General features: G+C 36.4%; 1 protein-coding gene across 3 annotated transcripts in view; it reads left to right on the top strand.

Annotated features, from left to right (window-relative positions):
• Positions 1–23,741, top strand: part of COL25A1 (collagen type XXV alpha 1 chain) — a 499,505-nt gene that overhangs the window by 431,446 nt on the left and 44,318 nt on the right. For 2 of the 3 annotated variants that reach the window (XM_081556987.1, XM_081556824.1), the window contains 6 exons: positions 881–925; positions 14,546–14,608; positions 18,752–18,820; positions 19,770–19,814; positions 21,415–21,459; positions 22,441–22,518. In XM_081556987.1, coding sequence (XP_081413113.1) covers positions 881–925; positions 14,546–14,608; positions 18,752–18,820; positions 19,770–19,814; positions 21,415–21,459; positions 22,441–22,518 — 345 coding nt within the window. The remainder of the gene's footprint in view (positions 1–880; positions 926–14,545; positions 14,609–18,751; positions 18,821–19,769; positions 19,815–21,414; positions 21,460–22,440; positions 22,519–23,741) is intronic. The other variant, XM_081556908.1, reaches the window with a different exon arrangement.

The raw sequence follows: 23,741 nt of genomic DNA, 5'->3' as shown, positions 1-23,741 counted from the left end.
TGTTATTTCCACAATATTTGGTCACCTCCTCCCAACACGGGATGGGCTTTCATTTTCTCTAGTAATTCTTTTATGCTTTTTTTAGTGGAATTTGGGAGATTTTCTAAGCAATAGAACTTCCTGTCACTATACTTTGTGCTTAAAATAATGTAGACAATCCTGTGAAAATGAGAAGATTTAGCTTGACTCCAGTGTGCTCACCCAAAATGTACCGCTTAATCTCAAACCTGTATTCAGAAACAGCTGCATGGTACCATTAGCTCTCAGTAGCTAAGCAGGGCTACCCCAACTCAACAATTGTCAGCTACATGGGCTGGAGTTCAGTATAATCTTAACCATGCATTTATCTTCTCATCATTCAGGAATGGAAAAGAAATACTGTTATACTTGTAAGTGAGGAAGACTTTTCATGTGTATTGTTTTGATGTGACCATCTGTTCATACAGCCAACTCTTGATTATCTGAGGTAAGAGACCTCTGGAGTAGGGTGCATTGTTCAAATGCAAGTAATCCTCATTTCAGCTGATAGTTTCAGCTTCCGCAACAAATCATTTACCAGACAGCAATAAAACATAAGGGTTCCTTCTCCTTTTCTCCCTCTCACCTTCTGGTAGCAATGACAATGAGCAAGGAACTGACAGGGAAAGGGAAACTCCTGAAAATCCTGCATAAGGGTCAGCCCATCCCTGAATCAAGAGTTGACTGAACTGTATATATAATATCACAAAATGTCTTGAAACTAGACAGTATATATATTAGACATATATATATATACACTTACAGCAAGAATTCAACTGGGAGCATTTGCCATGTTTTTCTCAGATACTGTGCCTGAGTGAATACTGTTCTATAATGCTGTGTGATTTTCCTATCTATGTAGGGTGAACCAGGGCTTCCTGGGCTTCCTGGACTTCCGGGGATAAAGGTAAATACGCACTGACAGTCTTGGCTTCATAGAAATGTAATTGCGGGAGTCACAAAAATGAAAAAAAAAAAAGTGAAAGCTAAAAGTATACTGCTGTTCTTTAAATACTCACCAGCCATTTCAACCAATTAAATTTTTTAATTAAAAACAAAGCACAGGTAGCAGAAATAGAATTACAGACAGAAAACAAACTTACAGTTACCAAAGGGGAAAACGAGGCGGAGATAGATTAGGAGTTTGGGATTAACAGACACACACTACTACATGTAAAATAGATAAACAACAAATCCTACTATATAACACAGGAAACTATACTCAATATTTTATTTTATATATATATATATATATATTTATATATAAACTGAATCACTTTGCTGTATACCTGAAACTAACACAACATTGTAAATCAATTACACTTCAATTAAAAAAGAAAATGAAGCACAGGTATTTCTGAGTTTGGCATGGCTATCTGGATATATATTCCACTATATAACCTACTGTGCTTCTCAAATAAATGTAAAAATCATTTCATTTGAAGTCATAGGAATTCTTTCAAGTCTAGAATGTCTCCCTTCACATTTAAATTTTACTCGTAAAATCCTATCAGATTTTGACCAGAATTAGAGTCTTAACATCCCCATAAATCTAACATCCGGGCAGCTGTTTTTGTGATTCACCCATTATAATAATCCCTCCAAAGTGTTTTGTGTTTCCACTTCCTGTCAATAGTTCTCACTGCAAACTACAAATCATATTACTAAGCTTTATTGACCCACGTACTATTCCCATAAAATTTGTATGTGTCTTTTTAAATAACTGCTTAAAGCTTAGTTTGAAAACCTTGTTTTACATGTTTTTAAATCATCTAAAGATGTTAAGAAATGGGTTTTTTGTTTAAAATTTTTCATGTGGCAACTGACAAGGCTTTAAAGTTCTGCTGCCTTGGCTGTAGTCACTCCCTTAAAATCAGCTTCTTATTTTAAGGTTCTTTTTTAATTCTAGAATGGTTTGATATGATAACGGAATGCAAGCAGATTTTTCTTTACATCGTTCTTATCTTATAGGATTTTAAATTAATCTCAAGAGTGCTTTAGATGATTCTAAAATTAAAGTTCCTAGTTTCAGTAAGAGAGTTGTATATACTGCTTTATGAAGATCGTATTTGAAATGTCTAACATGCATAATATGATTTTAGAATAAATATAGTAAATTACTGAGTTCCCAGACATCATATGGTAAAATATATAGTATTTTATGAGGATATTTGTTATAATTAACAGATATGAAAGCTATGAATTCCAGGTTGGCACTCAGAAATTTTGGTTCTGCTTTTTGTTTGATGTTTCCAGGTTAGTATCATAGATGTTTGGATAGGTCCTTTTAATATATATTTTAGTCTTTTGTCTTCTCCATTGAAAAGTACACTCTATGACAACAGTTTACTAAAGAGTTGAAATAATTTCCTTATCTTTTGATATTTAGCAAAAATAACTTAATAAATTGTATGTGATTTACAATTAGTAATCCCACATTACACATCTTTAGGAATCCCACACATTAAAAAAAAAACAAAACAAAACACTTTTTTACTAATACTTGGAAAACCATAGATTTTTTAAACAAATTTAAGAAAGTTATATTCAGCACTAATTTAAAAGAACCTGATAGCATTTTAAATAAGAGGGGGAGGGGGTGCATTTAAAAGGAGGAGCGTTTTGGAAAGACTAGGGCAGGATTTCCTGCAGTACTTGCTTGTAGGTCAGCCGGGCTCTGCCACCAACATCAGTCACATGCCAGGAATCTCAGTGCTGCGAGGAAATCCAGTTGTCCTTTCTCCTGAGTGTGAGCTTTCTTGTTGAGAGAGAGTACATAAGGGTGAAGGTATTGGGTTTTTTCCCTCCAAAACAAACAAACAAAGCTACTATTTGTTCTCATTACCTTTGATTTCTGTCCTCCACTATGAAAAATATACCAGTGCATTTCCCTAGTCATCAGTGGACCAGTCCAAAGGTTTTGAGCCTTTTCAAATTGGGAAAGATGGTGATTTGCCACCTCTAGTTAATGTTTTTATTCCTAGGGTCTTGGGAAGTTGCCAGACAAATTTTGTTGAAATCTTATAGCTGTCATTTTCCATTGTTTTTCTAAGCTGACTGGGGACTATGGTGAAAAGAAGCTATTGATTGACAAAAACCTTTCTATCATTCACTAGAGATACTTTTCTAGGTAAATATCAAGTGCTGCTGGGTAACTTGCCAGTATTCAATTTAAATCACTGGTTCTATTTTTGGATTAATAGCTCTATCTTCTCTAGTTCAGAATGTAAGCGATATCCTTGCCTTATAATGTAGTACGTGCTCAATATAAATGAGTAATTTTGTAAAGGAGACAATTTAAAAATACATCATAGTCAGTAGTAGTCATTGGATAGTTTTAAATGTAGAGTTAAAAGTTTATAACTTTATGATATAAGTTCATTAACTTGGGATATTCTTTATTCCTTTCATATGTCTTGCTTCTATTAGGTAGCTAACCACAGGACAGTTAACCTTGATTTCAATTTGAATGAGTAATAATATTTAGAAGATGAAACCATCATGTATGGATTTAGAATGCGTGGTAGCAAGGGCATTAGTCATAACCTTTCTAGACCTGTGTTTTTGTTTACCCTTTGGAAGTACTTCCTGTTGCTATTCACCTCCTTATCTGCTGGTACTCTAGAGAGCATGCAAATGCCATCCATTATTTCCAAGACATTGAGGAAACCAGCCATGACATACCAGGGAAGCTTTGATTGCCACCTGTTGCTCTCCGGAAATGGTTGGAAACTTAATGAGCATCCACATGCCCTTGCACACGGCTCTCAGGAAATGAGCAAAGTGCCTAAGAACAGACAGCAGACTCATCTATCACCTCAGAGTCCTACTCAGAGAAAAATGCTAATATTTTTGGCATACATAAAAGTCACTAAGAGCAGGCATCGCTTAATTTCAAACTACTCTCAAGCTTTCTGCACAAGTATTGGAAAGTACGCTCACCATGTGGAAGACATTTGGAATTCCTATTTCATGCATTCATGGTTCACATAGTGTTAAGATGTTCAACTGGGAAAATTAAATTATGCACAATGTACCATGCAAACATTGGTCTTCTGGAATAAGAATTGAGCTTAGAAAATTATTTTTATAAGTAAGCCTTTAAATACATTTTTCATGGGTAAAGCTTATTGTGACTAGCTTTTCCAATATCACTTAAAAGGGGAAGATTTCAAAGTTCCTATTTTTAAACATTTTTTGCCTTTCCATACATTTTGAAACATTATGTACCCTTTTCATGGTTATGTTACCCTAGTCATTAAGTCACAACGGGCAGTGATCAAAAGCCTTGACTTCAGAACCAGACTGCCAGTGTGTAGATCTTGGTTCTACCCCTCGCCAGTTTGTGAAGCTGTAGCATGATACTGAGCAAGTTACCTAATCTCTGTGTGCTGGGTTTCCCTATAAAATTGAAATTATTATTGTACATAACTCAAGGGGTTGTTGTGAGGATTAAATGAATTCATATATGTGCAACTCCTAAAATAGTGCCAAACACATAGTAAATGAGATATAAATTTCAGCCCTTGTTATTTCTTTCCCTTGGAGCAGCTCAGAACATTGTTTATGCACCTGTTCTGTAGAGTCTTTCCTCCTGTGAGTCATTTCAACCTAGAGATCATAAGGCCATTTATACCCTACAGGTTCATAGATGTAACTGAAAACTCCTCTGTAGTGATGGTTGAATGTTACCTTTAAACAAGTAAGATAACCTACTTTCTTGCATCACACCATTCATCTTTTCCTCTAACCCAGTACATTCCAAGAACAAAGGATAAAAGAGCACAGAGTTCTGGGCATAAGACATGGTGCTAAGTTCTCCTTCCCAACACTGTTCACAGGAAAAGCAAAAGGAAAACCTGATATGTAATAATGAAATACTCTAGGCCCCATTCATAGCGTTGCCTAACCCCAGACATTTTTTACAGATATGGATTTTCAATGCTTGCTTTTCTCCTTTCAACATTGACTACAAGTTTATCTCATCATATTCAGGAAGTAAATTCAGAAAAAAATGTAGCTGATACAATAAAATAAATGCAGTAGGGAGACATATTACAGTAAAAATTACAACAAATCAGAAAAACATATCATTTAGGTGGCAAAGAAATTTTTACAGTGTTTTCCCTCAAAGCTTGATATTTTTGTTCTGGCTTCCACATTAGTGAAAATTTGACATTCAGATCAAGAACTTGAGGATTGGGAGACAGTAACTAACTCATTATATAAAATCATCCTTGACACTAAATCATATAAGGACTAACTTTTACAGGTGGCAGAAATGTTGCTTTGTCATCCTTAGAATTAAAAGCAGTGCTCACTAACCTATGGAAACTTATCTTCTAAATCCACTGGAGATGAGGTTCCTTCCTCAGAAATACCAAATCACATTTTGAAAATAAAAGAACAAAGTTCTTGGAAGTAACATAGGATGTGTAATGAATTCCTAAAAGAAAAGGAAGAAATACTGGCTGAAAGGATAACATTGTGTTATTGTTACTTATAATTATTTCCTGCTTGCACAAACTGTGTCTGAGCAGTTAAGTAGTTTAAGAATTCAATTAGGAAACTCATACAACCAGAAATCAGAGAGTTTTTCACAGCCATAATGAAACCTTGAATAAATACAAGTATGCTTTCATGATGCAATCCCATTAACAAAAGAAAATCAAAAAGTTATGTTTTCAAAAAAAAGAAAGTTATGTTTTCTGGGTTTTAAATAAACTTGCTATTGTATTCATTTTCATCATAGCCACCAAAATGTTTAATTTGTACTCAAATGTGATCCTTCAGGGAAGTAAGTGTTTTGGGGACAGATTCCACTTTCTCATTCTTTTTTTCCCCCCTCAATAGTTTTACAAGTCAATCATTACCAAAAGTGACTGCCTGGAGGTTCTTATTACAACAAATATTCTTGCTGTTATCCTCAAAAGTAGGTATTATGCTGACTTGAATTCTAATTAGCCCTTAAGCTAGAAGAATATTGTATGGTTAATGCATTCACTGTCAAGACACATTAGTCAAAATTATTGGTGATGCCTTTAGCACCCAGGCAAATCAGCACATATTTTCCAAACCCTGTTGTACTATTTTTTGGGCAATGAAAATTGGATGTGTTCGGGGTAATAAATATCATGGAAAGCATGACTTGGTTCAAGCTGGTATATTAGACAGGTTAAAAAAAAATAATATCTTTTACTCCTTAATTGATAATGACATAAAAATAAAACAAATGGTAATAAATGAAAAACCGAAGAATTTTCTATGGGCAGTAACTAATCAGGACTTTCTGGCCACCATTCCATTTAACAGATGGTAGGTTCTAGAAGGTTATAGGGAAACAACTGCTGAACCATTTCTGTATGAATGAAGCTGTCTCTACATTCTTACCTTGATTAGTAATTCCATCAACATATTTTTTGACTCTTCTCACCTATATGAAGGACACTCCTTTTGTATTTGACCAAAAAGAGATATTAAATGAACTGTCCCAATAGCCATTTGAAGGGTAAAGATACTTTGAAGGGTACAATACATATACCATGTATATGTACATGTGCTATCCTTAGTCATCAGTTGTGTCTGACTCTTTACGACACTTTGGACTGCAGCCCACAAGGCTTCTCTGTCCATGGGATTTTCCAGGCAAGAATACTGGAGTGGGTTGCCATGCCCTCCTCCAGGGGATCTTCCTGACCCAGGAATCGAACCGATGTCTCCTGTGTCTCCTGCATAGCAGGCAGATTCTTTACCTGCTGACCCTACTTTCTTGCCATGTATTAAATGTGAGTTTGAAGAAAAATCGGTCAGGATTTTATTATGGAATTCCAGGACTTATTGACTTAATGGTAAATTGTGAGATTTCAGAAAAATCATGTTTTTAAGGGACTTCCTAGCTTTTTCTTACCTTTTTGTAATAAAGCCAGATTTTGTTGCCATCTTAGTTGGTAACGATTATTGTTTGCTTTGTTTGGGGTTTGTTTTGTTTTGTTTTTCAGGGCTTTTTGGCCAGAATACACGGAACTTAAGCTATCTCAATAGACTGTTTAAATTTTTTTAAAGTGATGGTGAATGAGTTGATCAAAGTGGCTTCAGTCAAAAATCTTATCTTTGCAACATCTTCTTTTATCTTGCAGAGTGAATAGATCCCACCTTCACATAACTTAATTATCTTTTGGTTTACTTTATTTCTCTGTGTACATACTGCCAATTTATAGAAGAAAACAGAGAGAGGAACTCTAACATTGACACTAATCAACAGGGGAACGTTTTGTTGGGTACGAAGAAAAGATAATTTTTCGAATATAGCCCATATTAGTTACTACGACTTATGCTCATTGAGCTTTATATTACAAGATCAGTGCTGTGGCTGCTTAAAGGGTTAGCTACAGTTAGAAAGCTCAGTGTGAGATCCTTAGGGCCTCCAAATTTGGTCATGTATAAGTACAACTTTGATTTCAGCTATAGCTATTGTTTGTAGATTTGGTTCTGTATCTTTAGTTACCCCCACTGTTTAAAGTTCCCATTCAAATTAGCAACCTGTGTCAGATTTTTAGAGAGATCTGTTTGCTGCTACTGCTGCTCCTAGTTTATTTCTAGACCTACCGTTTGTGCTTTATCCTAAATTAATAGCATTTATTCTGCCCAGCCCAAATCCCAGTTTACTTGCCAAAACCACAGTCACCCCATTATTCACATTTTCTACCAGCTCAACACAGGAAGATGTGTTACCATCTTGGTATTGAGACCTAGTTTTCAAACTCATTGGTTGTGAGCTAATTAATTGATGTTAAGGCGAAACAAAGGACAAAACTCATGAAATAACTAAAGATCAATATCTAAGATAAGACAGGAAAGTTAAACCAATTTTTTTTCATTTGAAATTTGATGCTGCATTAATGCCATTTCCAATAGCATGTACATAGCTGAGATTTCTCTTTCTCTGACAACCATTTGATCACTGACAGGCATGTGGTTTGGGTAGCAGAGTTTGGTGGCCAGCCATTACTTGTGTTGTAGCAATTAAAAGGTTGGATTGTATTAAGGGTTCTGATAAATAGTGTATTTTTTTTATTTAATTTCCAGGCTTTGGTTAAATCACTGCTCTGTATTTATTTTAAGAGTTAGCTATTACATTGTTTATATTTTTCTGTTTGCCAAGAGGGTAGATCTCACTGGACATTGCCTGGACCAGTGAAGACAAAACAATAACAAAAACAGCAGATTATCCTGGGTTTAATCGTTATGGTCATGGTAGAGGAGTAGAACATTTTAAGATGCTTGTTCCTCTCCATTCTTGCCCTCTTCTCTTCCTCCATCTTTCTCCCCACTAGTTGGTTGCCTTCACTCTTTTGATTCACTTCCAATGAGATCAACAACTCCATATGAATGGAACTCTGTTTTACTTTGTAATCTTATTCTCAATAATAACAAAAGTAAAAACCTAAAATGTTATCTGTCTTGAGATAGTGAGTGAATAGGTGGAGAGATGAAGGAAAATTTAATATATATATGTATATATATAAATGAGATATATGTGTGTATATATATGTATATATATATATATATGAGTAAAGCAGATTAAAGTGGCTTTGAAGTAATTATGCTCTTAACTTATTCCTATGCTATTCATCGATGTCCTGGTGTTCATAACAAACCAATGTTTGTTATGACTTTCCTTCATTTTTTTAGACATTTTTTGGTTGTCATTTTTTAAAAAAAGCACTAACACATCATCAACTGAAAAGATTAATATTGTTTAAGAAAAGGTCATATTTTATTGTTTTCACTTGAATGGTAGAGCTATTTTACTTGATGTTTCACTGTATAAATCCACATTTCTCTGATAATGACAGCCAACGTCTGCCCTTTTCAAAGGATCACTGCCTCATGTTCTCATGTTATTCCAACAGTGGCCCACTGAAATTATAATTGGGTTTTCTAGTTCAGGTAATTGCCTTATAGAAAAGTAAAGGAAAAAAACTCTGGATTTAATTGTTTCTTAATTAAAAGTATGATAGGAGCTTAATTCCATTATGGGACCAATTTCCTTTGTTGCATCTCTCCCACACTTTGTCTATTCAGGCAATCTGTGTGAATAACTTCTAATTTAGCAATATTTTATTTCCTGTTGATTATATGAGCTTAGATATGTAAAAACAGCTCTGTGAATCATCATACAGTTCAATAGAAACAGTTGCTTCTCCTGCATATTGTCCTGAAAAGTTATGAAAACTCATTTTTGTGTAGTCTGATTTACTTCAAAGATGATTTTGCAAAAGCATGTTGTGTTTGAATCATATTTTAGCTGCTTTCCCCTACCTTCCTTTCACTCAGTCTCCTTCCTTTATCCTGGATAACTAGAATTATGGCTAGAGAGAATAACCAGTTGCTTATTTTTTAAATCACATCAAAGTATTTATAGAACCATAGGTTGTCATAACCTTTCTTCTAGACATTTTAGGAGATTCTAGGACCTTTAAAATCTATATCAATCCTTGCAAAGAGGCAAGATTTTTTTTTAAGGTTTACATTATCTAGGGAAATTTAACAGGTATGACCATTTTCTCCTTTTCTTTTCTTACAGGAAGAAAACTCATTCTTAGTAAACCTGTCATTTCTCTACCTTACATGTGTTTGGCTTTTCAATCCTAAATGTTCTGGCAGACAGATATTGACTCAAAATGATTACATAGTCACATGAGAAAATTTAGGGTTACTTCTTGAAAGGAGTTGAAGAAGTACTGAATATAACCCCATACAGGTTGTAAAGAATCAAGAAGTCAAAAAACAAAAAAGAATCAAGAAGTCACTATGTATATTACTAACTAGCTATGGAGATGTTGTAATAATACTACTAATATTAATAATAATAATGGTTGCTGGCATTTTTGAGCCTGTAAGATAAGAGCAACAATAACATTTATCATTCACTTACTTTGTTCTAGAGTTGGTGCTGATTGCTTTGCTCGCATTATCTAATAAGTCTTGACTAAGCCACCCCCAAATGACACCAGAATCTTACATTATTTGGCACCTCAGGATTCCAGCTTGCAAAGTCAGGCTTTAACTCAATTCTGTACCTTTGTACCAACAGTTGTCAAAGATTTAACTTCAAAACCCTTTTACACACCTAAAAATTAAGATTTAAAGAATTTTTATTGGTTTATACCCATTGCTGTGTCTGTATTAGAAATTAAAATAGAGAAATTTAAATAGGTCATTATATGTTAATTAAATAACATTTTATGAAATATAGCTGAGTTTTACAAAACAAACAAAAAATTAGCAGGAATAGTGACATTATTATCTTTTTATTTTGTTTTTTTTTCAAATCTCTTCAACATCTGGCTTAATCAAAGACAGCTTGATTCTCTTATCTGCTTCAGCTTTCATTCTGTTGCAATTTGTCTTGGTTGAAGCACATGAAGGAAAACCAGCCTCATATAGATATGTAATTGGACAAAGGAAGATTATTTTAATAGCCTTTCTATAAAAGTGTGGGTGTTCTTTTTTAATACTACCCCAAACTCTACAAGTGGTAGTTACAACTTAAAGGTTAGGTGCAATGTGAAATCTGAAACCATGTCAATGAAACTTTCCTACTCTGTACACTAATAAGGGTAAGTGAATAGGCACTCTGAGACCTCTGGTATAAGTCTAGGAAAGTAAGAAGCAGCCCAACCAGCTTAAGACCACGAGTAGACATATTTATGCCTTATTTACTTCAATAATTCTTTCAAGCCTGAGACAGGAAAGGGACCAATGATTATTTCCTCCCCATCCTGCCAAGATATAGACTGGATGGACACAATGTCTCTGAAGTAATTGAGGGCTCTGGAGTTAAATAATCATAAAACTGTGGTCCTAAAATTAAATATGCTATTGTTTTCCTTGAGTAAATTGAAGGAAGAAATGAATGTATTGAGATGGCAGATGCTTTCTTAGAGTGGCATGAAAAAGTATAACTAATCATACTTAAAGTCTTTAATACTAGCCAGTATTAATAGTGCTAAAATTGTTGAGAGTCCAGTCCTTTGCTAATTTTATATCTTGAAATAAAAATTTTTACCCTGAACATTCTGCTTGAAGGAAATTTCTATCCATTTTATTCAGGAGAATTTAAATAGATTCTGTTTTTAAAAAGGAAGAAAAAGCATTCAGCCACTGAGATCACAAAGCCTTATTTATTTGTGAATTATGAAATTGCATGCTTCATTTTTTAATAAACTAAACGCTTGCCTGAATAAGAAAAACATTTTTGCGTTACTCTTTTTTCTTCTCTTTTATTAGTGTGCTTTAATGGTGCTTCCATTTGCTTTGCTAGCAGTGAAATCTTTATTTCCACTTAAAGATATATGAGTCTTGTTTACCTTTAAACTTTCCACCTGTTAACTTGCATTATAGTTTCATGACAGAAAGTGTTTACTAAATATACACTGACTTTAATACAGCCTTTTTTCTTGAGGGTGGAAAGGGAAAATTTATGTACTTGTATATATCATTTCGTTGAGAGAAATATCTTACATGTAAATAAATGTTTCTTAACTTTTTTTGCTGTTGTTTCAAATAAGTTAAACTTTTTTACAAGAAGTAGAATGGTCATCATTGATTTTTCTGAATATAGTTGATTTTCATTTTAGGCCATTACGAGATCCATCCAAGGTTATTTGTTCAGCTTTTCCTCTCCATTATGTGTAAGGGTATGGAGACAGGTAGAATAGAGTTATAGAAATTTCACAAATAATAAACCTAGAGCATTAGTTCCCATACATTTTTTTTCTTAAACCAGTACCATGAGCATCAGAGCTAGAAATAAATCCATTTGAGTTATTCATCAATGTGATAGATTTTGCAGTTGATATCCTTTTGTTCCCTACCCAATACCAAGGTTTTATATGGCATATATTTTTTAAAAACTCAGTATTTCAAAAATATTTGATGGCATTCTAACACTTCATCCTCTCTGCATCTTTATGCTCAGCGCTAAAAAAAACAAATGTTGAAATACAGCTACTTTAAAAGAAAATCCAATTTATCAAACAACATTAGCAGAAATAATCCAATGGGGGAAAACAAATAAGCAAACAAATCCCAGGAAATATGGAACAGAGTCATTATGTTTTTGTTTTGTTTTGCTTTAAAACATCATTACAGATTTCAAGAAGTTAGAATTTTACATTTGAGCTCATGTTGTTAAGAAGAAAATAAAACTTTACGGTTTATATGTGAACACTGGTCTCAGGTGTTTACTGGTGCCAAATATATGGTGTTTTTCCAACACTGGTTCTCCAACTCTGATTCTCTGACACCAACTCATGTCCTATTGTGACACTCACTGCTCAGAGTTAGCATCAGATTCCACAGGTTTAAGGGTTCAGTCCCACAAGACTGCCCTCACTTCAGACCCCAGTCCAAGTACCACCCACCTCACCCCCTCCTTATCTGCACTTCCATCTGACTTGGTTACAAATTCCAGGGTACTCACAACCACCCACTCCCACCCCTATTCAAGTTAGATAATTTGCCACAATAACTTACAGAACTCAGGAAAATGCATACTTAACATTATAGTGTAGTATAAAAGGTGAAAGTGAACAGCCAAATGAAGAGATACAGAGGGTGAACTCAAAAGGGTCCTGAGTGCAGGAGCCCGTGTCCCTGTGGAGTTGGGGTGTGCCATCCTGCTAGCACATGGATATGTTCATCAGCTCAGAAGCTCTCCAGTCCCCATTGCCTAAGTCATCTTACTGAGGCTGTGTTATGTTGGCGTGATTGATTAAAGCCTTGGCCACTGGTGAGTTAACTCAGTCTCCAGCCCTCTCCCCTCTCTGGAGATGGTAAGAGGAGGGGAAAGGTTGAGAGTTCCAACTTTCTTATCACAGCCTGATCCTGAAGCTCTCTAGGGGCCCACCACAGTCACCCCATTAGCAACAGGTATTTTTAAAAGGAGCTTATTGTGAGTAACAAAAGATGCTCCTATTTACTCTTCAGTTCAATTCAGTCACTCAGTCGTGTCCGACTGTTTTCGACCCCATGGACTGCTGCACGCCAGGCTTCCCTGTCCATCACCATCTCCAGGAGCTTGCTCAAACTCATGTCCATCAAGTTGGTGATGCCATCCAACTATCTCATCCTCTGTCCCTCTTCTCCTCCTGCCCTCAGTCTTTCCCTGCATCAGGGTCTTTTCCAGTGAGTCAGTTCTTCACATCATGTGGCCAAAGTATTGGAGCTTCAGCTTCAGCATCAGTTCTTCCAATAAATATTCAAGACTGATTTCCTTTAGGATTGACTGATTTGATCTCCTTGAAGTCTAAGGGACTATTACTCTTACTACTCAGGAAATTCCAAAGATTTTAGAAACTAGGAACAAGACCACAACTGGGTTTCCTCCGGGTAATAGAGAAGAGATTTTGGAGGTGTGGCAAGGAGAGATTTTTTGCTTTTTATGCTGAACATTCTTGAATCTCTTCCCTAGCCACATCCACTGAATCAGTCATGCATTGCTGCCTACCATATAAGGGTCCCAAACTGCAGTGACTTAAAACTACAATCAACTCACATTTTAGGGAGGAATAAGCATCTGAGTGTAGCTCAACTGGGTGCCTCTAGCTCAGTGTCTCCCAGGAGGATGCAATCCAGCTGTCAGCCAGGGCTGTGATCTCAGCTGAAGCCTCTAAGGGGATGGAGCACCTGCTCCCAAGTTCACACATATGGCCGTTGGCTGACCTTGGTCCTCACCTTGGGGACCTGTCCATAGGGCTACTCACAACATGGCAGCTTGTTTTCTCCAAAGTAAATTGACTGAAGTGAGAGAGAACAAGAAAGAGCCCTCAAGATGGAAGCTACAGTCTTTTTATAACTTAGTCTCAGAAATGATATCCTATTACTTCTTTCATAATCTGTTCATTAGATATGAGTCAGTAAATCCTGTGCACACTCAAGCAGAAGTGTTTTGCAAGGGCATTGAATACCAGCAAGTGGTATCATTGAGACCCATCTTAGAGGATGCCTACCACATCCACCCCAACATAATGGACCTGATTTGGTAAATGATAAAGAAGCACAAGACAATAGATGAGAAAGAAAATTGTAAAGACATTTATCTGGTTTCTTTCTCACTTTTACTTTTCAGAGCTTCTCCAATGTTTTGCTCAAAGTGTTGTCACTGATCAAAACCAATTCTAATTAATTTTATAGTCAGTATCTGGATCTCAGCAAAAGCTGTATACAATCAAAGAAATAAAATCCCAGTGAAGTGAAAAGTGAAAGTCGCTCAGTCTTGTCTGACTCTTTGCGACCCCATGGACTATGCAGTCCATGAAATTCTCCAGGCCAGAATAGTGGAGTAGGTAGCCGTTCCTTTCTCCAAGGGATCTTCCCAACCCAGGGATAGAACCCAGGGATTGAACCCAGGTCTCCCACATTGCAGGAGGATTCTTTATCAGCTGAGCCACCGGGGACAAACAATAGTTCACATATTTACTGTCAAACATGTGGTGATCTCATCTGTCCATTTTTTTTAAAGGGAGAACCAGGTTTTATTGGTCCTCAAGGAGAACCAGGCTTACCAGGGTTACCAGGAACAAAGGTAAGTGGAGTGTTTTCCCCTTCTTTTCTTCCTGAAAATTTTTTGTGACATATTTTCAGTCCATTTTGTTGCTCAGGTGACCAGATAGTTTTGCCTGATAGAGAACTAAATCAGCTTAGCACCCATTCCCAACACTTCTAATAGGAATAGCATATTATTATAATTAGAGTAATAGGAAGTTAATTCCAAAAAGCTTTAGGCAAAGCAACAGGGTGGTGGAATACATTTGTTGTTCCAGTTGTCCCCCAGTTGTACCTAAATTGATGTGATGCTATTAGTCTTCTGGCCATATGGAAAAGTGAGGCAATTATGAGAAGGAGAGGTAGAACTCATTAACTCCAGCTCCTCGTTACCCATTTTAAAACATACTTGTAAATCAAACATTATTGCTATTCCCCCATCACTCCCTAGATTTCATAGGCAAGTACGGATGTCACATAGCTTCCTAGTGCCTCATCCCAAAAGGATCCATCCTGAAAAACATCTGCAGAAAAATTCTGTAATGAAAACCATCTCATGATCTTCCACTTGGCAACCCGAGAGAGGGCCCTGAAAGCAAAATCTATATGCCGCCATATAAAAAAAATTGTGTTGCTGTGGATACAGCCAGAGCCATGGTTCCCTTTTTATCTACCCAGAAAGACATAAAAAGGTACCGTTTTGAGGATGGAACTTTATTCATGACAGACTCATGAATCAAAGAAAGAGAAAACTTAGATCAAACTACATTCTTTTATTTTTAAACCATAGCAGTCTTTGCCTCAATGTGTATTGCATTCACCAGAAATAAGCCAGGATGATTTCCAAGAGCTCGAGAAATATGTTCCTGGTCTGTTCTGACAGAGGAGTCCTCATTTCCGCTGGTCAAGAGAAAATAGCTCTAATCCTAGTAAATGGAAACTATGCGTGGCCTAAGGGGGACTGAAGCTCTGTCAAATTTATGCAAAATTGCTCTTTTCTCGGCAAGTTCTTTTTCACATAATGAGCTGACAAGCTTCTTAACAAAGTATGAGGAATGTCTGCTTTAGCCTGAACAGATTTACACACAAAACGCACTTTCTAGAATAAAGAGAGCTAGATCAAGAGGATAATGGGCATCCTGTGTTCACGTCAGAACTGTTGTACTGATTCAGGCTTGCAGCCTCAGAGCCAGGTAGAGAAAGAGGTGGCTTTGTGGATAAGTGCAAAGAAGCGGGAAACCTGCTCAGTGCCAGAGAGGACCAGGCATGAATGTGATCCCTAAGTGTTTGTGGCATTTTGTTTGCGAAACAAGGAAAAATAGAAGAAACACAGACAGACCCCTGGAGAGTAGAGTTCATCCCTAAATATCTTTTCTTTTGTTCATTTATTTTAAACTGTTCTATAGTCAAAAAATTCCAGATGTAGAGCTATAAAATCAACATTAATTACTGTTCATGAAGAACCTGGGCTGATTTTACAGATCCCATACTTTTATAACAAATATTACTTTGCACTCCCAATAAAAGTAAAGACTGTACTGTAACTGCTTTGTAGGTCCACAAGAAAGGATGTGAATAAGAAATTCATTTAAGAATATTTTGATGTTAATTTTTGGCTAAATTGCCTAACATGAAATTGGTATCATAATGGAAAAATCATGATTATTTAAAAATTTCTTTCAGCCAAATACTAGTCTTTTTCCAGTTGTGTAGACAGTCTGGATTTGTACCAATAAATTCAGATTAAAAAAAAACTAACACACATATTTTATCCCCAACACAATGAAGAGAGCATAATGAAGATGTATAATGGTATCTAAAAACCTGTTTTATGTGCTGCTGTATTCTCAGCATCTGTATCAGTGCCTACAAGAAACCTAATCAGTCTAAAGAAATAGGACTTTATCATGAACAATTTAGAAAACTTTGAATAATATTGTTTATTCATTAATTCAACACATTTTTTGCCAGACATTTTTCTACTGTTGAGAATGGAGATTAAATGCAACAAAAATAGTTTCTACTGAAGCTTACACTGCAATATGTGTGAGAAAGATATGGAAGGAAAGAAAAAAAAAGTAATTCCAGAGAATAATAAGCAATTAATTAGGGGCATGATGTTAATAAGTGATTCTAGGTAAACATATATAGACTTCACACCTATGATGTATATACTGTAGAGAAATGATTTTCTAAGATTTTTGCTTTTCCCTAAAATAAGATTATAGTTACCATTTTAGAATTCATCTGTAAAATATTAAGCAAATAACCAACATTTATATATGTAAATTCCATATACCAGTAGAAGTACTTCAGTTTCTAATCCCTGGAAAATCCCTTCTGGAGCATCTTTTCCATCTCCTGCATCCAGTCAAGTCCCTTGCTTTTCTTCCAGCCTCTCCATTTTCCTACTCCCTTTTGGTTCATACTGAGAAATTTAGTGAGTCTTCCATAATCCTGGCCCTAATCTATCCCACCTCCCCTGCAAAACCACAGAGTTTTCCCAAAGTGGGCATGATACAGATAAAGATCTTGGGATTCAAAGACCTCCATCACCCATAACAAATCCAACCCTATTTTCTTTTCCTTTCCAAGATGAATCCATCCTTTAGTGAGGAATGTGCCTCCTTCATCCATAAACATGCCATCACCAGAAGTCAAAACTTGTTTGATTATTGAAATTCTACCCATCACACAGGAAGCTGAACACTCTCAACTCTGTGTTCAGGGAGTGTAAAACAGAACCATCTTTTTAGAGGGTGATTTGGAAAGATGTTAAAATGTTCTTATTTTTGACACAGACATTTCCCCACTAGGAATTTATCCTAAGAAAATGAACAGAGATGTGCAAAATATTTACATACCAAAACATCTATGCAAAAATTGAAGATTGAGTACAATCCATTCTAAATTACAGCTCTCCCATGTTAAAGGCTTTGGGAAAATTACTTAACCTTTCTGAGCTTCAGTTTCCTCATCTGTAGACTGTGGATACTAACACCTTTCTCATTTGTCTTGAGAACTCAATAGGATAATGCACGTAAAGTGTTGTGTGCACTCATCAAAAGCACAGTCATAAGCAATAATAATTGTAAAATACACCCTACTCATCCTTCAGGACTTGACGCAGGTCTCAGCAAAAATAAGTCAGTCCAGACTGTTGAAAACCCTGTGGAGCTTCTTCTTCTCTCACATATGACTTTACATTATCCCTTAACTCTAAACTATTTTGTTCATGTGGATCTTATCTTACTAGAGCACTGACCCCCTGAGGGCAGTGACCAAGATCATCCTTCCCAGATCTATAAATATAGCAAAAACTGTAATACCTACATGTCTTGTTCTGTGACAAGGACTTTTTATTTTAAGTTCTGAAACCAGACTGTAATTTTCTCCATTTTATAGAGGAAACTGAGGCTTTCAGAACTTAACTAATTTTCCCCAAAACACAGACCTGGTAAGTAACAGAGCCAGGATTAAAGCTGCTGCTGCTGCTGCTAAGTCGCTTCAGTCGTGTCCGACTCTGTGCGACCCCATAGACGGCAGCCCACCAGGCTCCCCCGTCCCTGGGATTCTCCAGGCAAGAACACTGGAGTGGGTTGCCATTTCCTTCTCCAATGCATGAAAGTGAAAAGTGAAAGTGAAGTCGCTCAGTTGTGTCTGACTCTTCACGATCCCATGGACTGCAACCTACCAGGCTCCTCCGTCCATGGGATTTTCCAGGCAAGAGTACTGGAGTGGGGTGCCATTGCCTTCTCCAGGATTAAAGCAGAGAACGTCAAATTACAAAACCTGGTGCTTAGTCATTTTGCCATGCTTCTTCCTAGTAGATCTTAAAAAGTCACTGTGGAGTGAAGACTATGTCAGTGCTTGTGGTGAGGCTTAATGATGACCCTTATCAATTCCCTTTAAAGGTCTTTCTATTTACCAAAGTAGGTGTCTGACAGGCATTTACCAAACCATTTCCTTGTCTATAAAAATGGGGATGAAAATGCAAGCACTGTATAGTTGTTTTGATTATTAAATGACATAATCCATGTTGAGGTTAATACAATGATGAGTATGTAGTAAATAAATAGTAACTTTCTACTTTCTTTGATTTTATTCACCTCACTCATCAATCTACAGGGACCGGTTAGGGGGAAGATGGGTCACCATTTACTTGTTTTGTGATTTGTGACAGGGCGAACGTGGGGAGGCAGGGCCTCCTGGACGAGGGGATCGAGGGGAGCCCGGAGCCCCTGGACCAAAGGTCAGTTATTCTCACACTGGAAAACAGCATTCTCAGTTTGGAAATATATACCACTTACTTTTAGAACATGCAACTAAAATAAAATTATTCAAGGGATATTAAAACAGCCCAAAATCACAAATAATTCATTGAAATGCATACCAATTTGTTATTTTCTAAAAGGGGTTTTACAATTCAACTTTTCCAGTTTACTCTGTTCTATTCAGTCAACAAATTTAATAACACATCCAAATGTCAGTGGGGAGGGACCGTCACATTAACACATTACCACTCAAGGCATATTAAAACCTACTGAGTCCAGTGATTAGGACTCTTGACTTTCACTGCAGAGGGCACAGGTTCAACCCCTAGTCAGAGAACTAAGATCCCACAAGCTGAGCGGCATGGCCAAAAACAAAAAAATCCCTGCATTTAAAAATATATATATAAAACAAAAATAAACAAGCAAACAAAAACCTACTGAGGAAAATGTTGATCTAGACTGTGTTCATTTCCATGTTAACTTGATGGTGTGTAACACCTTGAAAATATGAGAACTAAGGATTTATTTGACTGTTCAATCTACTCCTCTAAACTTCCTGCAAACTGATATGGTAACACTTTATTTTAATAACCCATCCTAAAGACATGGGAAATTTATAAGCAAACACTTTTGAGACTACTGAGAATTATCTACAGAACTCTTCCCATCCACCAATGGGTAGTCAGTCTTTAGAATTATAATGACGTGAAGGTTGGTGAAGAGACCAGGGAGTGAGCTAATGATGTGGTGATAATACTTATGTTCAGTGTTGTAACAGTTTACATTATATAGAGCCATATATTAAGGCAGTTAAAATAAAGTGTTTCCATTTTTCTTCATTATTCTGAGTCGCTGCTAATTTCTTTTTTCTATTCTTATCTCTCTCTATCATTTTCTCTTTTCCATCTTCATGTTCTTCTATAATAGGGGAGACAAGGTGAATCAGGAACTAGAGGCCCAAAAGGGTCAAAGGTCAGTAACCGGGTAACCATTTTAACATAACATGAGGCCATCAACAGCCGTGCTTCTTGCCTTTTCCACAGAAAAGTCATGTTTTGGATTAGACTCTCACACAGTGGGATTGCAGTGATTTCATCCTGATGATGATATCTCAGGACAGTTGTTTTGTTTCATCTTGTTTTTGTGTTCTTGTGCTTCAGACCATTCTTTAAGAGAAAATGTACTTCCTGTTTCATAAATATAGCTTATTTGGAAAAACTTAACTACTTAGTTTACATTATGTGCAATATAATATTATTTTTTATTTCCTGGCTATCTTTGTGATAAATATTCAAATATAGTTTGCTTTTAAGTCAGTTGGCTCTCTTCATTGCATTAAAATTTCACCACCAATGGAAATTCTCTCCTTTATCATGTTCTTATGGAACCTGTAATAATCTGTATACTATTAGCAGAATCATGTTATTTGAGATGCTATTAATGAATAGCATGGGAAATGGGGAAAACAGAAAACAGATATTAGTAATTCTCCATTCAAGCAAATTGAATTATTATGGTCAGTGTTACTAGCATATTGTGGATAGAAAAAAATCATAATCCTTTTTACTGCTTATCTTCACTGGTCCTTATCAAGTTTATAAGGGTATGTAGAAAGATACAGAAAAATGCTTTGAATCCTTTTTAGGAAAAGGGCCCCATAAATTTTAGGCTATTTGAAAGAACCCTCAGTTCTACACAGGTTCAAATCTCTCCTCCAAATTTTCTGTTGAGATTTCCAAGACTTTCTAAAGTGTTCTTAGTGATATATTTTGCAGTTTGAGGCTTAGGTGATTCCTGGTGTCTGTCCAGGGGTGGGGGTGATGTGGCAATAACGCTATAAATGGACATTTAAAGACTTTTCTTATTACGCTGGAAAAAAGAGAGAGAGCCAGGTTTGCCCAGCACTTGACCTTCAACCTGGCCACCCTGGTCTAACAGGCTGCTGTCCTTTTCAGCACTTCCTAAGGGCTAAAAGGCCTCTCCCAGTAGAAAAGTTTTCCTTAGATCCTTATCATCAGAGGAAGACCCAGTTGGGGACCTTTCCCTCCTAAATCTCCCAAACTTGAGCTCCCAGTTGATCTCTCTTTCTTCTTTGTCCTGATTATATACACTTTTTCTTCTTAGAGAACAGACAACCTATTAATCGGTTGGCTCTTTTCCCCCTTGCACCAAATCTCTTCGTATAAAGGCAAGAACATGGCTCAATCTGAGAGATAAAAGCTTAACTTCGGGTGTCAGAGAAGCCACTTGCTTTGCCTTTGAAGATCCCTAGTAAACAAGTTACTGTATGTATTATCATTTCAAGATACTCTGTCATCTGAAGGGGGAAATTTAATTCACTTTAAGGGGCATCTTAAAGAAGCGTTTGCCATGTCAGGGGTTATTGTATTTCAAGTTGCTGTTTTACATTTCAAAAGTTCATATTGAAGGGGCCACTGAATGATGGTAAATACTTGGATTTAAATCCTTGGATTAAATACTTGGATATCAAATCCTTGGATTTGAGATATTTGGGGACTGTTACCCTCACTACTAACTAACTAGGTTCTTTTTCTCTTTTCACTGGGGAAAGGGGGATCGTGGAGACAAAGGGGACTCTGGAGCCCTGGGACCAAGGGTGAGTGTGTCTCATCTACAGCTTTGGCCTCCAACAAGCCTAGAGTTGAAGTATATGTCTATGTGGCTTTTCAAAAGGCACTTGGAATAATACCCAATAATAGCAAAGGAGATAGACTACTGTGGTTATTCCTGCTACCCCTCCCTTTCTTATTTTTTATTGTAGTCAGTGGGAGCACTGAGTCTGTAAATTTGGACACATAAGATAAGCTCCACAAGAAGATGTAAAGAATTCTGTCTACTTTCCCTCTGCTAAATGAGCAGTAGCAAACCCACAGCCATCTAACAATAGAACTTTCCACTTTTCAATTAACTCAATTATAAAGAAAGAAACAGTCCAAATTTTCAGCACCTTTTTAAAACACAGAGAATTAGGACATAACTAATGGAAATTCAGTGGCAGAGCTACTGAGTAGGGTAGACGTCTTAAAAATATTTGTTCCCTCCATATATGTATATATATATATATACATATATATATATTCAAATATATATATATGCATACATATTTATTCCCTATTTGATTCCATTTTAATGGAGTTCTATTCGTGTTGGAAAAGCAAGCATTTCCTATAGTATAATGTTCTATCTTCTTAAAGAATGAGGAAGCAGTCTTTGTGGTGTGGATGAGGAGAAAGATGTCAGGGGTTGCTTTAATAAATACAGATAAAGCCAGCAAAAGTTTGTCTGTCAAATCAGATTAGCCTACATATAAAAATTTTCAGGGAGCAATTTTTGATATTGAATCCTTTTTCTTTTTTATCTGATTTAATATCTTTAACATACCACAGGCAGGAATTGGAAGTAGTTTGCCTGCTTTGAAATAAGGACAAACTTTGAACATGATTTATTTATTTTAACATGTATTTGGGCCTCAGTCGGGAATCGATGGTCAGAGAGAGCGTGCGTGTTGCTATTTCTGTTTCTGCCACAGTCCCTTCTCCATCCTAGCCTAATGTTCTCTTGGTTTATTTTTTCTTAGGGTCCACCTGGTCAAAAGGGAGATCCAGGAGCCACCGAGATCATAGACTACAACGGCAACCTCCACGAAGCCTTGCAGGCAAGTGACTGCTCCCCATCCTGACACAGACAGGGAAACCAGTGAGACCTGGAATGTGTGGAAATATCACCTTCCACCCGCCTCAGATCTCAGAGGGCTCTACCGCTCAAAGCATACCTTCTCCCTCATCTCTTGAACCCAGCTTCTTCTCCCTGGCCCAGTTTTACCCTCTTTATTTCCTACTGTTTTTCAATCCTTCCTTTTATTTTCCTTCTACCTCCAGATATATTTAGTTTTATCTGGTTTAACTTATATTGGTTTTGCCAATCTTTGTCTCCTTTCTTGAAAAGTGAACTTAGCAAAACCATTAAGAGCCCTGTGGCTCTGGAGTTGGAGCGGCCTAGGTTCAGATCTCTTGCTTACTAAGTGCATGAGCTAGAGCAAGTTATTTAGTTCTCTGTGAAGTGAGGACAATAATAGTATCTGCCTCAAAACATAAATAGTGTTGTTGTGAGAAGTAGATGGCTAAATACTTGGAAACGTGCCTGGCACATGAGTCCTCTATAGTTGCTTCTTAATACTACTACTGTTCAGTTCTTTTTCTTTCATCAAGTAAAAACGCACAGAGGGTAGTCAAGAGGGTTACTCTTCTAATTTTCCTAAATTATCACTATTTTGATGACACCAATCTGTTCAGAAGCCTTAGTGACCTCCTTGCCTACTCTATCAAGTCTAAGCGTCTCCATCTGATGTTTAAGGCCCTATAACCCTGTCTTTCCTATACAGAGTTTTTTATTTCTCCACAACATAGTTATCATATCTATAAAAATCGCTCCTTTTTTTCCCTTTCATTCATCCATCTAAACCCTCTTCAACAGTTCACTGCTGCCACCCAGAAGAGTTCCTCCTCTGAATCCTTTTAAATATTAGCAGTCAGGACCCAGTAGTTTAACATTTAATTATTCTCCCAAATCCCCTAATTTGCTTTAGTCTTGCCTCTTACCAAATTGTAAATTACTTGTTGATGGGAAACTTGTTGTATGGTTATTTTGACTCCCGCAATGTGTCCAACCCAGGTCTGGGAATGTAAATATTAAATAAAGTTATTGGTTGAATTAGTGATTATACTTAGTTCATATGCACAATCTATTTCTCTGCTTGAAAATCAAGTTAGTTGTTTTAAATATTTTCCATTTTGTACTTGCTTGAATTTTTTTCCATCTATATGATTTCACTAGCATTATCAAATTAAGGTAGATCTACTACACTTCTATGGGTCCTTT

Source organism: Giraffa tippelskirchi, chromosome 1 (genome assembly GCF_054371585.1).
Source record: "Giraffa tippelskirchi isolate mGirTip1 chromosome 1, T2T-mGirTip1v1.2.pri, whole genome shotgun sequence".
NCBI lineage: Eukaryota > Metazoa > Chordata > Mammalia > Artiodactyla > Giraffidae > Giraffa > Giraffa tippelskirchi.
Note: the sequence above shows the minus strand (reverse complement) of the source record. Positions and strands in the feature narration are given on the sequence as shown.